At 42.6% G+C, this 16,702-nt stretch overlaps 2 protein-coding genes across 2 annotated transcripts in view; one reads left to right on the plus strand and one right to left on the minus strand.

Annotated features, from left to right (window-relative positions):
- Positions 1 to 302: 302 nt before the first annotated feature.
- Positions 303 to 16,125, minus strand: DNTTIP2 (deoxynucleotidyltransferase terminal interacting protein 2). Its single transcript, XM_040362080.1, has 7 exons — positions 15,979 to 16,125; positions 11,839 to 13,442; positions 10,076 to 10,214; positions 5,166 to 5,261; positions 4,898 to 5,062; positions 4,626 to 4,735; positions 303 to 862 (listed from the first exon to the last, which is right to left on the minus strand). The coding sequence occupies exons 1-7, from the start codon at positions 16,045 to 16,047 to the stop codon at positions 769 to 771; spliced, it is 2,277 nt and encodes a 758-aa protein (XP_040218014.1). The 5' UTR covers positions 16,048 to 16,125; the 3' UTR covers positions 303 to 768.
- Positions 16,126 to 16,288: 163 nt separating this feature from the next.
- The window catches only part of TFAM (transcription factor A, mitochondrial), a 42,990-nt gene continuing 42,576 nt past the window's right edge, over positions 16,289 to 16,702 (plus strand). Inside the window, exon 1 of the mRNA XM_040362081.1 lies at positions 16,289 to 16,441. Coding sequence (XP_040218015.1) covers positions 16,365 to 16,441 — 77 coding nt within the window. The 5' untranslated portion in view covers positions 16,289 to 16,364. The remainder of the gene's footprint in view (positions 16,442 to 16,702) is intronic.

Genomic DNA, 16,702 nt, shown 5'->3' on the forward strand with positions numbered 1-16,702 from the left:
ATGGAAACCAAGTTCTGTGGATTGCAGCTGTTGCCAGAGGGCATAGGGAGCGTTGGGCACAGATGTTGGAGGCCCAGGGGGGGGTTGAGGACGTTACCAGAAGTTATATAAAAAAAAAAAAAAAAAAAAGAAGGAAACGGAGTAATAGCAGGAGGTGCAGCAGTGGGAAAAAAAAATAAAAAAAAAAATAAGAAGAAGCATGGGAATTATCTATTCAGAATATATGAAATGGCATAGAATGTTTTTTGGTGAACTTACACTTTATATATAGGGAGGCCAACACAAAAGAAAAATGACATTGATGCAGGTCTCCAAAAGAAAATTTATTTGCAGTATGCGAGTTGGACTACAATACCATAATATCTATATTTGTCAGCCAACTGTTCTGGGATTTTTTTTTTTTTTGTACTGAAAGTGTTTGATGACAATTTGCTTTCAATCGGCAGTCTCTGAAAAACGTACTTCTAATGATCCATGCTGTTTGTTAGATTGCATTTATGCATATATTCAAAAGAAGCTAGCCTGTTTTAGTTACAACCCCATCACAGGGCTTTTATTGCACATCATTTTAATCCAAGATTTCTGATTTTACCCATACGTTTGCTGTGGATTGCCTCAGCAACCTTATAAAAATAGGTCTTTCACAGGCACTTATGTAAAAAACCTAATGAAACTTAGGTTTGGGGTCTCTCTCAGCAATTTGGTGAATCATAACTTTCTTTTTACTGGTATTTAAGACCACATACAAAAATGGAACAATATTTGATATTATGTCCGGAATTTCTTCTTTTTACGGTTCTTCTTGCCTTCGGCACGGGCAGCCTTTTCTGCCATGATCTCCTGGTACTTCTTTTTATTGTATCTAGAATAGACAACATTTCATGTTGAAAAGAACAGTAGGAGTATAGTGTAAGAGTTACAAAGCAATTATGACAAAAACCTGGCGCTTTAGTTTTGTCTGTTAGTGGAAAATAGATACAAGTCAGTTGCCAGAGTTCACACTTCAATTGAATTTTTTCATCCAAGGAGGTCATCGATGGCTAGATGCCCAGGCCGTAATTAGCAAAATCAGCATGTGTAGGTTAACTCAACCATTACTCTGTCTAGTTTACACACCTAAATAATTTTATTTTTTATAAATATATATTTTTTAAATACATTTAAAGACTTTGTTTCATACCCTGTTTAAATAAAACCATGTTTTTATTTTAGCCTTAGAAACATGTTTTTCCTTCTGTATTTTAATTAAAATTGTAATACTATAAAATTGGATAAATACAATAGTAAAACTATAGAACAGCAAACAAACAATGCAGCCTGAAGGTGGCAGTTTCATCTTCAAGCTAAAGGCTTTAATTTCCTTAAAGTGGAAGTAAAATTACGATGTTGATTTTTACCTATAGGTAAGCCTTATTATAGGCTTATCTATAGGTACGGTAAATATCTCCTCAAAATGCACCATTTAGGTAGGAGATATGTACTTTATCAGCAGCTGGTGAAGTCACCGGTGCATGCGCACTGGGCTCTGAATGGACTTTGCTGTCCATTCAGAAGCCTGTGCTGCGGCCATGACGTTATTGCGTCATTCATATGGCTGAAGCCCGCAAACCTGGAAGGAAGACTGGGTGTAGATAGTAGTGCCTAGACCCATGACAGCGTGGCTCTGGAAGGCTTTGTTTTCAGCCAAGTCTGTTATGTGCTAGTATGCAGTGCATACCCGCACATTATGACTTAAACTGCCCGGGGGCCCAATTTGTTCTTTTGGTGTGGTTTATTACCACTTTAAATTATAACTCCAGCTAGGCAAGTGATCGCTTATGCAGATATCAGGTTATTTGCATTGTGCCAATACTATTTTATATACGGATCAAGCTGCACTAAGTGTCGACTGGCATCTTTTAAGAAGAATATTTATAAAAAAGGACCCCCTGCACAGAGCAGAGTAAGATTTATATAGCGATTTTGGGCAGCCACGAAAAAGGTAACTGAAGGTGTCATGCCACAGAAGACACCTCCAGTGTAAAAAAACAAAACAAAAAAAACAAACAGCTTTAGTAGAACCACAATCATAAGGACTTGTACAATGAGGTTAATACACAAACATTTGCAAGGGAGCTTAACCACTAAAAGATCAGAAAAATGTTGGTTTATAATTCATCACTCTAGTACTCCTACCTGAAACATGCTTCCACTGACATAACAAAAAAACAAAAAAAAAAAAACACCAAACAATAACAAAAAACACCAAACAATAACAAAAAACACCAAACAATAACAAAAAACACCAAACAATAACAAAAAACACCAAACAATAACAAAAAACACCAAACAATAACAAAAAACACCAAACAATAACAAAAAACACCAAACAATAACAAAAAACACCAAACAATAACAAAAAACACCAAACAAGTTTCATTCCTTGTAAGGTCAGTTACACACGAGGCGGACTCTGTCACTACGGAGTCTGCCTGCTCCCGCCAACTCAGTCCGCAGATCTCCACTAAGCTGGCGGATGACAAGCTCCTCTCTGCTCACTGAGTGGGGAGGGGCTTGTGCAGCACCGTGGACTCCTATGGAGCGATCTGATGAAAACGGACAGCATGTCCATTTTCATCAGATCTCACCCGATCCGCCATGTATGGATATGACGTATCGCCATATGTCTGATTTTGGCGAATCAAATCGGATGTCAGCGGACATGTCTCCGCTGACACCCGACTCTCCATAGGACTGCATGGAGCGGCCGTTCAGGTCCGCCGTCAAAACTGACAGGTGGACCTGAACGGTCCATCCATGTGTAAGGGGCCTAAAAAAAATGCTTTCCTTGGAGTCCACTAGGGGACACAGGAAGCCGTTACCTCTCAGGATGTCCAAAAGCAGTCCAGCTGGGAGGTGGGAAACATAGCAAACAAATGCTAACAGGGCCAAGAAAACTGGGAACTGCCTGCAGCTCAAATAGTTGCCTGTAGGAGTTTATGTTTGAAGCTGGCATCAGATGAGGCCACACCATGCACCTGGTAGACCCTAAAGCAAATCCAGGTGGCAGCCTTGCAAACCTGAGAAACAGATGCCCAAGCTTGAAGACTCAAAAACACCCACAGATCTATTAAAAGGGTTCCCCCGAAAGAAAAGGGTGTAACCAGATTCTTGAGACCATACGTTCGTCAAAAATCTGCTTAAAGCCTCGTGTACACACGATTTTCCGACAGGAATTGTGCGATGACAGCCTGCCGGCGGAAAATTCGACCGCTTGTATGCTACATCGGACAATTGTCAGATTTTCAGGGGACAAATGTTGGATTGCAGGCTTCAAAATTTTCCGGACAATGGTCTGTTGTCGGAGTTTCCAAGCATGTGTACACAAGTCCATCGGACAAAAGTCCAAAGACCAAACACGCAATGCTAGGAATCAATGCTCACCAAACACATTAGCAGAAGGTGCCCAAAGGGTGGCGCTAAAGAGCTGAAAATACACAGAGTTTCGCATTTGTTGGCCGACAATTGCATGCCGTTTGTATGCAAGACAAATTCCTGGCCAACGCTCTTCGGACAAAAGTCAGAGGCTTTGTCTGCAGAAAATCCGATCGTGTGTACGAGGCTTTAGACACCTAAAAATGGTGGGATAAGAAGATTGGACCCCATAGTGAGGCACTTTCTGGATTACAAAAAGGGGAGTTAAGCGACATTAAAGCTTCATTTTATTAATTTAAATAACACTTACCCATTTCTTTGTAATGGTTTAGCACAAAGCAGCCCTAATCCTCCTTCTCTCTGGCTCTCCACCAGCACCCTCATCTCCCCCCCCCCACCACTGAGTGCCCCCATAGAAAGCCGCTTCCTATGGTGGTCACTAATGCGGGTTCACTTCCGAGCTAAGCTGTTTGCTTCTATTTAGACACACAGCCTGGCCTGGCCCCATCCCACGTTCTCTGCTCACATGTTTTGACTTACAGCAGCAGGAGCCAATGCCTCCCGCTGCCCTCAGTCAATCCTGTGAGAGCCAGGAGAGGAGCTGCTGCAGACAGGCATGGCGCTGGACCCAGATCAGGCGAGTGTTTAGTGGGGCTGCATGTAAAAGATTTTTTTACCTTAATGCAGGTAGAAAAACATTTTACATTTACAAACCACTTTCGTCTTCCTGAGCCAAGGAAGTGGTTGAGAGAAAACTACTTTGGACAAGAAGGAAATCCTGGGCCTTAACACCACTTTGTGCCAATGCAGAAATGGTTTCTTGAAGAATAAAGCCACAGATGTATACCAAGCCATAGGGAGTCTTAAGAAACGGGGCAATCACTGAGGCAATGTTTGTGGTCCTTGTGTCCAACTTTGATGTTCAACATGGTCATTTGCACTCAAATTGCTCAGCAAGACATTTTTATTTAGACACCACAAAAACTCAGCATTTAGAGCCAAACAGTGCCCCCTTCATCAAACAAGGTGCTCCGTGCAATCCTAAAACATTGCTTAGTTGTGACTAAATAAAAAAAGCCATTTCTGGTGAGTGGATGACACCTTCTCTTGCATTTGTGAGTGGTCTTATTACCGAATGAAGCACAGCGAGTGATTTTTCATTAACTTCGATACTCATCTACATTTACCAACAACAATTTTTGGAGAATTACCTTCTGAACTCAGAATCCACAAGAAGCTCCTCCACAATTGTTCTCTTTCGTTGGCTCTTAGGCATTCGAGAATGGAAATAGTCTAAGGGATTGTCCACCACAGTTGCAACCTAGAACAGAAACCAAAATTATTACTCTCTACACAGCCTAAACAACAACATACCAACCCACATGCCTTCACAAGCTGGCTCATATCACCAAGCACCATCTACATTGTTTTCCTCTTAAATGCACAAAGAGACTGTCCTGTGTATTATGTCTTGCATCAATACCTGGAAATATTTGGGGAAGCCCTCTCGGTCATCCTTTTTGTAGAAGCGTTTGGGGTCCATGGCTGATCTCATTTTCAAAGCCTTTAGATCATTCTTCAATTCTTCTGTCATTTCTGGAGCCTTCATGTCAAACCAGCCCTGTCCAGTTGTTTTATCACGTTCCACCTATAAATAAAATGTGCATTCATTTAAGACCATAGTAGTTTCCATTAGGATGCTGTAAAAACACAGATAGGGTAGTAAAGCTTAACTGTATACAATAACTTACTTTTCTCAGTTTTTTCAACTTTTTCAAAGACTCGCTATAAGGTGGGACAGATTCTTTCTGCTCAAAGTCAGGAGTTATTACACTTTTCTTTAAGAGCTGAAATTGAGAAAAAAGTTGGTTTAAAGTAAAAGAGCACAAAAGGGATCCTTGTGCATCTAAAAATAGATAAATTGCTACATTAAACAGTTTATAATTCTTTGCAACTGTGATATACAGCAGCCTTCCTGAACCAAGTACATAGATGGAAGAAATGCAGATTATTTGTTTTAGTGAATGGCAATGTATAATGACTTTGTGGCACTTTTAGCTACTTTTCACATTTTCCTGGGTCAATTTAACCCCTTCATTTGAGGAAAAAAAAAATTAAATAAAGCAGCGCCTCATCTCCCTCCTTCAGATAGCTATAGAACAAAAGTTTGTGCTTGGAAACAGCTTCCGCTATATATTAGGGCTGCGCATCTTCACCGGTCTCACGATTCGATGCGATTACGATTATCAAGTCCACGATTCGATTCGGCGATGCATCACGATTGCAGCGCAAGTGCGCATGGCTCTCCCCCCAAAATACTAAAGGAGATGATCAGAGACTGCGGACATAGTACAGGAGATGATCAGAGACTGCAGACATAGTACAGGGAGATGATCAGAGACTGCAGATATAGTACAGGAGATGATCAGAGACTGCAGATATAGTACAGGAGATGATCAGAGACTGCAGACATAGTACAGTAGATGATCAGAGACTGCAGACATAGTACAGGAGATGATCAGAGACTGCAGACATGCTACAGGAGATGATCAGAGACTGCAGACATAGTACAGTAGATGATCAGAGACTGCAGACATAGTACAGTAGATGATCAGAGACTGCAGACATAGTACAGGGAGATGATCAGAGACTGTAGACATAGTACAGGAGATGATCAGAGACTGCAGACATAGTACAGGAGATGATCAGAGACTGCAGATATAGTACAGAAGATGATCAGAGACTGCAGATATAGTACAGGAGATGATCAGAGACTGCAGACATGCTACAGGAGATGATCAGAGACTGCAGACATGGTACAGGAGATGATCAGAGACTGCAGACATAGTACAGGAGATGATCAGAGACTGCAGACATAGTACAGGAGATGATCAGAGACTGCAGACATGCTACAGGAGATGATCAGAGACTGCAGACATGGTACAGGAGATGATCAGAGACTGCAGACATAGTACAGTAGATGATCAGAGACTGCAGACATAGTACAGGAGATGATCAGAGACTGCAGACATGCTACAGGAGATGATCAGAGACTGCAGACATAGTACAGGAGATGGTCAGAGACTGCAGACATGATACAGGAGATGGTCAGAGACTGCAGACATGATACAGGAGATGGTCAGAGACTGCAGACATGCTACAGGAGATGATCAGAGACTGCAGACATGCTACAGGAGATGGTCTATATTTCTCCTCCATACAGCCCAGTCCCTGCAGTGACAATGACTTATCACAGGTGACACATCAGATTCCACTACATGCCCGTACCCTCCCTGTGTCCCCGGATAACAGCACCCCCTCCTCCTCTGTACTTACATGCTGTTCTGCGCACAGAGGATGATTGGAGGGAACAATGAGGAAAATACATGATTTTGCCTGTGCATTTTCAGTGTGTTTTTATGTGCCGACATTGTCATCAATACGCCCTTTAAAAATGCACAGATGACAATGAACCCTCAATGAAAATATCAGTACAGCGAGGACTACCGTGTTATTTATTTTCTATTACAATTGACACATTTCCAAGTCCTTGCTGATATTTTTTATTGAGGGTTCATTGTCATCTGTGCATTTTTAAAGGGTGTAAATAGGGTGAAAGTCCCCTTTAAAAAGTGCACAGGAATACACACATGGCTGCTGGGAGGGGGGGCAGGACTCAGGGATTAGATTTCACAACTGACAGAGCCCTGTGAGTTTCACTGCACTGTCTGCTGAAATTTCTCTGACTCTTTGCACATTCCAGCACACTAGGAGTTAACACAGTGGAATGTGCAGAGAGTCAGAGAAATGTCAGCACAGGCAGAGCCTAGGAGCCTAGGAATCAGACTGCTGATAAAATACCTGTGATACTAAATGCTGTTATAGCCAGGGCTGTAATGTGCTTTTTACAACATATGCAGAATCATCATACCTCATGTCTCCGTGTGTATATTACTTTCCCCTCATGTGACTCCATGCTCAGACCTGCCTCTCATCTCCCCTGATGTCCGTTCTCAGCCCCGCCCATCGTCTATAGTAACAGATCACAAGAGAGGCGGGCGGGGCTGACATCAGAAGAGACTTTGAGACAAGGGATGTGAGAGGACAGAGGAAGAGAGAGGCGGGCCGGACCATGGAGTCACATGATCGCATGTACAGTTACTACACACGGAGCTACGAGGTATGAATCTACATAAATTTAAAAAAGCACACACAGCGATTGCCAAACAATGGATTACAAACCGCATTTATTACAAATAAAACATTTTAAAAGACCTGCTCGGAGCGATCTCCCGGGAGGGGCGTGGCAAGTCGGGATGACGTCACCCGACATCGATTATTGGGGTCACATGCATCGATGCAGAATCGGGGGGCCCCGAATCGCGATGCATCGATTATATTCAACACCCCCAATATATATATATATATATATATATATATATATATATATCTTAATCCTCTTGTATTTCCTCTTGTATTTCATTGCAACTGTATTGTCTCCCTTTTATATTGTAAAGCGCTGCGTAAACTGTTGGCGCTATATAAATCCTGTATAATAATAAATATCAGCTGAAAAATCTATATTGCAAAAATATAACAAAAAGACCCAAAACTGTTACAGATCCCTTCAAACCACAACTTATCTGTGACCTATGAGTAAAAGGTCTACTTCGAGCTTTGATTATAATACCGAATAGACATAGGTTGACATTAGTCACACCTGCCCCCTCCACAGACCAGTGCTCCAATGAGACACCAGCTCTCTGTTCACGGAGCACTGTGCAATCAGCAGTGTTTGACCGCTCAGTTCTCAGTTTTGGAGGTGGCGGGGGAACAGATGCAGCATTCACCTAGATATGAGTGATAGATAGATAGGATAGATAGATAGATAGATAGATAGATAGATAGATATACATACACTTCTCTTTTAAAGGGGTTGTAAAGGTAAATGTTTTTTCACCTTAATGCATCGCTTCCCCCACCAGACATCCTCTTCGCCGCTCAGCCTGGCCGTTGACTGGCTACACTGGATGGATTGGAAGCAGCGCAGCCATAGGCTGGTGCTGCTGTCAATCACATCCAATGATGCGGCACGCCGGGGCCGAGTGATACAGTGAGCGGCAATTGCCACCGGCGGTATCAGTGGAGCGCGCCCGTAGGAACTCCACACCATGCGAGCTCATTTGCATTAAGCCGAGACAGCCACCGAGGGAATTTAGGAATTCCTGTATATACATTAGAGCTGCCCAATTAATCGTTAAAAAAAAAATCGTTATCTCGATTCAACCCCCCTGACGATTCTTTCATATAACAAGTGGACAGACAAGTGGAGACACTCCGCTATCAAAAGAAAATATCCCCCAAGTTTTAAACAGGAAACATTGCAACTAATGCTTCCTGCTTAGATCAAAAGGGATAAACTTGTGTGTGTGTGTAAAGAAAAAATCTGGGTAGTCTGCCAAGTTTGTAACAACATGAAACATTGTAACCAACTTCCTTCTTAGAGCAAAGTCTGTGTGTAAATTCAAGAAGTTTAACCACTTAAATTCAAAATCTTTTTCTGACACAATATATTTTGCTAGAAAATTACTTGGAACCCCCAAACATATACATTTTAGCAGAGATCCTAGGGAATAAAATGGCAATTGCTGCAATATTTTATGTCAAACTGTATTTGCCCAGCGGTCTTTCAAATGCAATTTCTTGGGGGAAAAATAGACTTCAATGAATAACAAACAAAAAAAAAAAAAAAACTAAAACAGTAAAGTTAACCCATTTTTGTTGTTGTTGTAATGTGAAAGATGATATTACACCGCAAGAATTGTCAGAGAATCGTGATCTATCTTAGCAAAACAAAAATCGTGCAGCTCTAATATACAGTAAATGTTCCTCAAAAGGTTACAATTACATTTATATGAAAAACTGCAACATCAGCAGCTCCACCTACTTCACTCAACCGTGTCATACCCCCAACAGGTCATGTTTTCAGACTTTCTATTATTTTGCACAAGTGATTTGTACAGTTTTACTGACTTAGTACCGCAGACATTTCATCTGAGGGAAATCCTGAAAACATGACCTGTTAGGGGTACTTGAGGACTCAAGTTGAGAAACATTGACTTAAAGCATAACTATACTCTGCCTCATTAATTTTCAGTCGCTATGATTGGCCACGCTGTGATGTCATTCATTTTGGCATATGCTGAAATGCTATGCATACAGCCAGGTAAGAAACAAATGCAGAAGAGACATACTGGGGGTTATTTACTAAAGGCAAATCTACTTTACAAGTGCAGTCTCTGTAGATCCGAGGGGGGACAAGAAAAAAAAAACAAAAAAAAAAAAACACAGCATTTTAGCCTTCACATGATTGGATGATAAAATTAGCAGAGCTTCCCCTCATTTCAGTACTACCCCTCAGATTTACAGCGACTGCAATTCCAAGCGCTCTGTGACCTGGAAATGGGAGCGAGTACCTGTCAAAACCAGGTACCTACTGCCAACCCCCCCCCCCACGAAGTTCCAAACAAGACAGTGGAGGGTGCAAACAAGCAGAGCTTGGAGCTCCACTTTAACTATAGGGCGACAGATACTCAAAAAAAAAAATAATGTAAAATATATTTTAAATTTAAGTGCTCTGTATGTGCACATATCATCTTACCTCATCTTTCTTTTTATTTTCTTTTTTCATTTTTTCTTGCAAGCTTGGACCAGGATTTGGCTTTTCTGCATCAAAGTTGATATATAAGCCACCCAGCTTCTTAATATTCAGTCCTGTCTGAATACTTGTTGACAAATCCCTGGGAAAAAACAAACAGAATATGTTAATTAAAAAAAACAAAATGCCATCTGTGGTCAATGGTAATGAAAATAACATATCTAACATTTACAAGAAATTATTTTTCACAGCAAGGCATGGTAATGAGTCTAAGGCTGGGTGCACACCTATGCGAATTGGTTGCGGTTTAAACCGCATCCAATTTGCATAACATTATAAAATACATTTCAATGAGGCTGGTTCACATATGCGCAATGCATTCGCACTGCGCATTGCCGAAAAAACGTGTGCGTTTTCTAGGCATTGCGGTGCCGCTCAGGTGCGAATTCAGGCCAATTAGCTTCTATGGGCACGCATCTTATTCGCAGATGTGTTCATTTCTCTCATTCACCTTAATACACTTCCCCCCTCCCCTCTCTCCAAATTCACAGCTAAAACAGAGATGATCTGCTGAACAGTTCTCTTATCTCTCTGCAGCGATAAGAGCTGAAATTTGCACCACACAAGTGTGAATCCAGCCAAAAAGATCCGACAGCAACAAACACACACACCTTGATGCTTCTGCTGCCAACAAGGAGATCAGTGGTCTTTAACAAGTAAAGCTGACCATGGGTGGGTCTGTTTTGTTCAACCAGCGGGTATATATAAAAAAAAAAAAAAATACACCATGACCAGATTACCCCATCCACTTATTAGAGGTGGATGGAGTAATCCTCCCCACTGTGTCAATGTATTCTGACAGTGAGGAGACTTCCCCACCATCAGAATACATTGATCATTGCTGTCTATAGTCCATGTAAGGCCAGCTTAAAGCAGAGTTCCACTCAAAAGAGAACCTCTGCTTAATCCACTCCTCACCCCCTTACATGCCACATTTGGCATGTAATTTTTTTGGGGCGGGGAGTGGGGGCTTCAGGAGGAGTGGGACTTCCTGTCCCGCTTCCTCCTTTCGCCCAGGTACCACTAAGGTGATATGTCATATCGCCTTTTGGCGGCCCGTCCCTGTAGGCGATCGCCTGGGACACGCGACAGGTCCCAGGCAATCGCCTGTCCAATCAGGTAGCGCAGCGCCGCTCGCTCAGCGCGTGCCTGGTCGTGAAGCCAAAAGCTGTCATGACCTGGTGCCCACAGTTAGGATGGAGGCGCCGGCGGAGAGGGGGTAAGAGGAGCGGAGCTCCATGCGGCGCGGCGCTGGACAGTGGAGAAGGTAAGTATGTTTATTAAAAGCCAGCAGCTATGCTTTTTTGTAGCTGCTGACTTTTAACATAAAAAAAGCCTGGAACTCCGCTTTAACTTTAAAGTGAATTTTTACAATAGGATCACTTGTATACTACATACCTGGAAGTTTTTAGAATACCTGCCACTAAAACTTACATTACAAGCATAAAGGAAACCTCATTGTTGAGGAATCCTGAAGGCTGTCGGCGCTGAACATTCTTTCAATAAATTCTAGTTCTCTGTCTCATGACAATGGTCTCAATGCCAGACACATCAAGGTAACAAGTTAGGGAGATCAGGAATGGCAGACCCTGTACTTTCATGACAGGCTCACTTCAAGATATTATTTGTATTGTCATCTATGAACTATGTATGACAATTGTATAGTGGGTAGCATGCACCGTTTAAAAAAAAACAAAAAAACTTACAAGCCACTTTTCGGTCGGTTTAATAACTCCTCTTCTTCATCAACACCGTCATCCACCTCTTCATCCATAAAATCTTCCTCCTCCTCATCAGGCTCAGGCAGTTCTTCCTCAGACTCATTTTCACTTTGTTCTCGCTCAGATCCTTTTCCATCTACATAATATTTTTTACTTGAATCCAGCCCCGGAGCCGTATCAATAATAAAAAGTCCATCATCTACAGCATCTTGTGATTGCTCAGTTAAAGTATTTTTAGGCTTTTTTGTCTTCACAAGGTCTTCATGGTCCTCTTCCAGTTCCTCCTGGATCTCTTCAGTCTGCATTTCTACATCAGATTCTTCCTCGCTGTGTTCTGATTCTTCACTTTCATCACTATCAAGCATCAAAGATATTTCCACACCCTTAGTGACATTGGATGGTCCACTTTGGGTCTCCGTGTTTAGATCTGAAAAATCTTTGTTTGCAATATCAGCTGCCTCACTGTCACCATCATCCCCAGCTTTGTCTTGATCTTGGAGTTGTGGCTCATCAATCTCTTCTGTAAGGTCAATCACTTCATAAGTTATTGTTGACTGAGAGGTTTCAGGTAATTTTTGATTCAAAACTGAACTTTCTTCTATAGACATGTTAGACTTTCTATCTTTCAAAGATTCTTCAGCTTTTGGTTGGTCCACACATGCATCCTTGCTTGAGAACCCCTTACTCCGAGAGTCAGTGTCCGAAAGTAATACGATATCATCGCATTCATTTACAATGCGATTTCTCAAACTCCTTTGAGGAGTGGACAAGATGTTTTGCTCTTGCACAGAGGACAAAGTCTCTACAACTTTTACTCCACGTAAACTATACCTTTGTTTTTTTGGCGAATCTTGTTCTTGACTGCTAGTTTCACAGACACTCTTAGAATCACCAGCCTGTGGTTTACTCTGAATTCTCCTACTAGAACGTCTGGCCTGCGTTTGAGAACTGCAAGACTCTGCTTCGGATAGTTCTTCTTTCTGAAGTTCACTATTAATAGAGAGTAGACGGATTGCTTCAGATGTTCTTGTAGACCTGATGGCAGTATTTTGCAACAATGAAACAGAAGAGCAGTTTGATTCAGCCTCAGAATGATCAGAGACTGGTTCAGAAAGAAAAGCAGACTTCCTACTTCTTGCTCTAGTTGAGTGTGAAGCATTTGCTTGCATCCTCCTGCTAGCCCTTGTAGAAACAGAGGAGCAGTTTGATTCAGCTTCCGATAGCTCCTCATCTTCTTTAGACTCCAAGATAGGCTCAGTAATAATAGCAGATCTGTGGTTCCTCAGTTTCCTAGCGGAGTCTGTTATGCTTCCAAGACTTTGTCTACTACGTGTAACTCTTGTGGAAGAATTGGATGTAGTAGATTCTGCCTCTGAGACATCTGCATCCGATTGACCACTCCTATGCCTACCCCGAGTGATCACCTGAGACGGAACCCTTCTAGAATCATTCTTGGGCGGGCTGCCTGTTACTGTAGATTCATCACTCTGATCTTGACTATTCCTACCACTGTCCTGTGCCAAAGAGTCACTCCTAACTGTTCTTTGTGTCCGCTTTGGAGAAGACATTGTAACAGATTCCACTGCAGTCTGAAAAACAAAATATATCTTTACAGGAAAAGACTTCTTGGAAAAAAATGTAAACAAATGATTTCTATATTCATAACGTAAAAATTAAAACTAAATACAGTATTATTCGTTTGGTGGGCATATTGCTGCTCTATTTAGTTAGTCTAATAGATCCCATACCCATAATGGATCCCATACCCATAGATGATCCAGATAAAGGCAAAAACACAAACAAAGCATGATCCAATGTGCTCCAGTGGGGAAATAAAATCCATCCCGATCCCCCAAGAGGCAAATCTGATATTCCCTGGATCAACCTTACCTATAAAACATTAGTATCCAGTAGGGCTGGGAAAAAAATAAATAAAAAAACACTATTTGAATCGAGTTGCGAGGGCAAATCGATTCAGATTTTGACCAAATCGCTTTTTTTTCCCCCCCATAGGACCGTCGCTCTGCAAACTAGGCCGAAGCCTCGCCTAAAAAAAAATAAATATATATATATATATATATATATATATATATATATATATATATATATATATATATATATATATATATATATATATATATATATATATATATATATATATATATTATACACACACACACACACACACACACACACACACACACACACACACACAGACAGCTGTCTAAGGGATCAATCACACAGAGGACCAGGGGCAGTAGAAGCAGACAGTGAAATCACTTTTTTACTGCCCCCCTAAAGAAAGGCATGCAACCACCCAGCTGTACATATGACATGATTTAGATGCTTCACAGCAAAAATTAAATGGCATGTTGCATTCAGCAAGTGGTACCAAATTAAACACATTTAAGCAAGGCAGCAAAAGCCCTGCAACCATGTCCAATGCAGCAGCGATGGCTCAGCCAAGAGGTGAGGACGCAACATATCGCCTTCACACCGACTGTCAAAATGACCCCTGAAAAGCAATCCACGTTTCAGAGGGGTGGCAAGAGCTGCAGCACGTTTTTGAAATCGCACACTATCAAAGCCAATTTTCATTGCAACTTTGGGTGCGACTTGAAAGACATATGTGCGGCTTCACCTTCATGCACAGAAGTTTATTAACCACTTGCCGCCCGCCAATGACAAATTGACGTCGGCAAAGTGGTTGTAGAATCCTGACTGGACGTCATATGACGTCCTCAGGATTCTGAGCCACTGCGCGCCCCCAGGGGCGTGCATTGCAGCGATCGTTGTTGCAGGGTGTCAGTCTGACACCCCGCAACACCGATCAAGGTAAAGAGTCTCTCACGGAGACTCTTTACCACGTGATCAGCCGTGTCCAATCACGGCTGATCACGATGTAAAACAGGAAAAGCCGGTAATCGGCTTTTCCTTACTCGCGTCTGACAGACGCGAGTAGAGGAGAGCCGATCGACTGCTCCTGTGGCAGGGGGGGGGGGGGTTTGTGCTGATCGATTATCAGCACAGCCCCCCAAAAGGATGTCCACTGGGGATTAAAAAAAAAAAGACCACCAGGGATGAGAAGGACACAAAAAATGGATGCCAATCAGTGCCGCAATGGATTCCAATCAGTGCCCACAATGGGCATCACTGATTGGCAGGCATTGTTTAGCATCCATTAGTACAACACATACGATAGTGCCCATCTATGCCCATCCGTGCCACCTATCAGTGCCCATCCGTGCTGACCATCAGTGCCGCATATTAGTGCCCATCAATGCCACCACATCAGTGCCCATCAGTGAAGGAGAAAACATACTTATTTACAATGTTTTATAACAGAAACAAAAAAAAAAAAAAACGTTTTTTTTCTAAATTTTTGGTCATTTTTTTTGCAGAAAATAAATATCCCAGAGGTGATCAAATACCACCAAAAGAAAGCTCTATTTGTGGGTACAAAATGATAAAAATTTCATTTGGGTACAGTGTAGTATGACCGCGCAATTGTCATTCAAAGTGCAACAGCACTGAAAGCTAAAAATTGGTCTGGGCGGGAAGGTGTATAAATGCCCGGTATGGAAGTGGTTAAAGTCGCAACCGAATACACAAAAAGTAGTGCAGGAACTACTTTTGGAAATCGGCGCTTCGCTGCAAAGTCGGTGTCACACGGATTGGAAACGAACGGTGCCATTACCGGAAATAGGCTGCGACTTGTCAATTCACTCTGTGAACGAGGGCTAAGAGTGGCAAGATATCTTCTCTCTTCCTGTTGCGGAAACAAGACAGGAAGTGAAATCTCCCTAATCAGACACAGATGTCCAAACTGACAGCAGCTCTAACCCTTCCCTACTCCAAAGTTCCACAAAGTCTTGGCTTTACATCTATTTTGGAGAAGATGTGAAGGTGCCATTCGCAGAGCCTCCACCTGGGTGGGGGTTGCTCCTAAGTGGAGATTGTGATCAGATCCAGGATCATCACACTCCTTCACCGGCCCATAGAAATGTATTGCTGGCTGCACATTTTATTAGAACAAGTCACATTATCCAGACACTACAGCGGAGTAGGGGTGTGTCAGGGAGCCCCGATCACCCTCCCGTCCATATCACATCTCCCGTACTCTACCTGCTCCTCTCCGCCGCCCTCCATCTCCTCCTGAGGCTCTACCCTCGTGCCTCTCCTGGTCGCCACCATCTTCCCTGCTAAAAAAAGTCACTTCACGCATGCGCACCACTCTTGCTCTACCAGGTGCACCAAAGAAACCGTTCCCTACGGAAACACGACGGTATACAAACGTTCCGTCTTCGTGCCACAGTTCCGCAATAGTCGCCTGATAATTTATTATGGTATTTAGAAACACAAACTGTATACGGTCATGTGGACAGTGCACAAGACAAGCAGTAGGGCGATAACAAGAAAACGCGTAACAAGGCAGAACACCAGAGGAAGTGACGTAGGACATACCCGGCATGCCTTGCGCATGAGCGGGACTGGAAGATCGTGTAGCAGTCATGGTGTCCCTGCTGTCTAGAGGTGTCGGGGTGCTTGCCAAGGCACTGGCCGGACTCCGCTGTTCACAGGCTGCAAGGTGTTACATGTGGGGAAGGGGAAGAGTGTGGGTGATGAGTACTTCTGGCTGTGGAACTAGAAGACCCAGCATTCCCTACGGGAACCCGGCTGTCACACACCATGTGCCTTCCAGCCATGCTGGGGCTCAGCACTCCTATAGTTCTATGTGCATGGCTTGGCTATATCATGCTTTATTGATTTACTTCCACCCTCTGCAGGAAATGCATAGAGCCCTGCTCTCCCTGTCCTTAAACAGAATATCCCCCCCCGAGCTGAATAC

Source organism: Rana temporaria, chromosome 8, assembly GCF_905171775.1.
Source record: "Rana temporaria chromosome 8, aRanTem1.1, whole genome shotgun sequence".
Taxonomy (NCBI): Eukaryota; Metazoa; Chordata; class Amphibia; order Anura; family Ranidae; genus Rana; species Rana temporaria.

Coding starts and splice junctions, on each gene's coding strand:
- DNTTIP2 (XM_040362080.1), bottom strand. CDS start 16,047: ATGGTGGCGACCAGGAGAGGCACGAGGGTAGAGCCTCAGGAGGAGATG. Junction 5,262..10,075: donor AAAATAAAAAGAAAGATGAG/GTAAGATGATAT, acceptor TCTCAATTTCAG/CTCTTAAAGAAAAGTGTAAT. Junction 5,063..5,165: donor AGTTGAAAAAACTGAGAAAA/GTAAGTTATTGT, acceptor TTTTATTTATAG/GTGGAACGTGATAAAACAAC.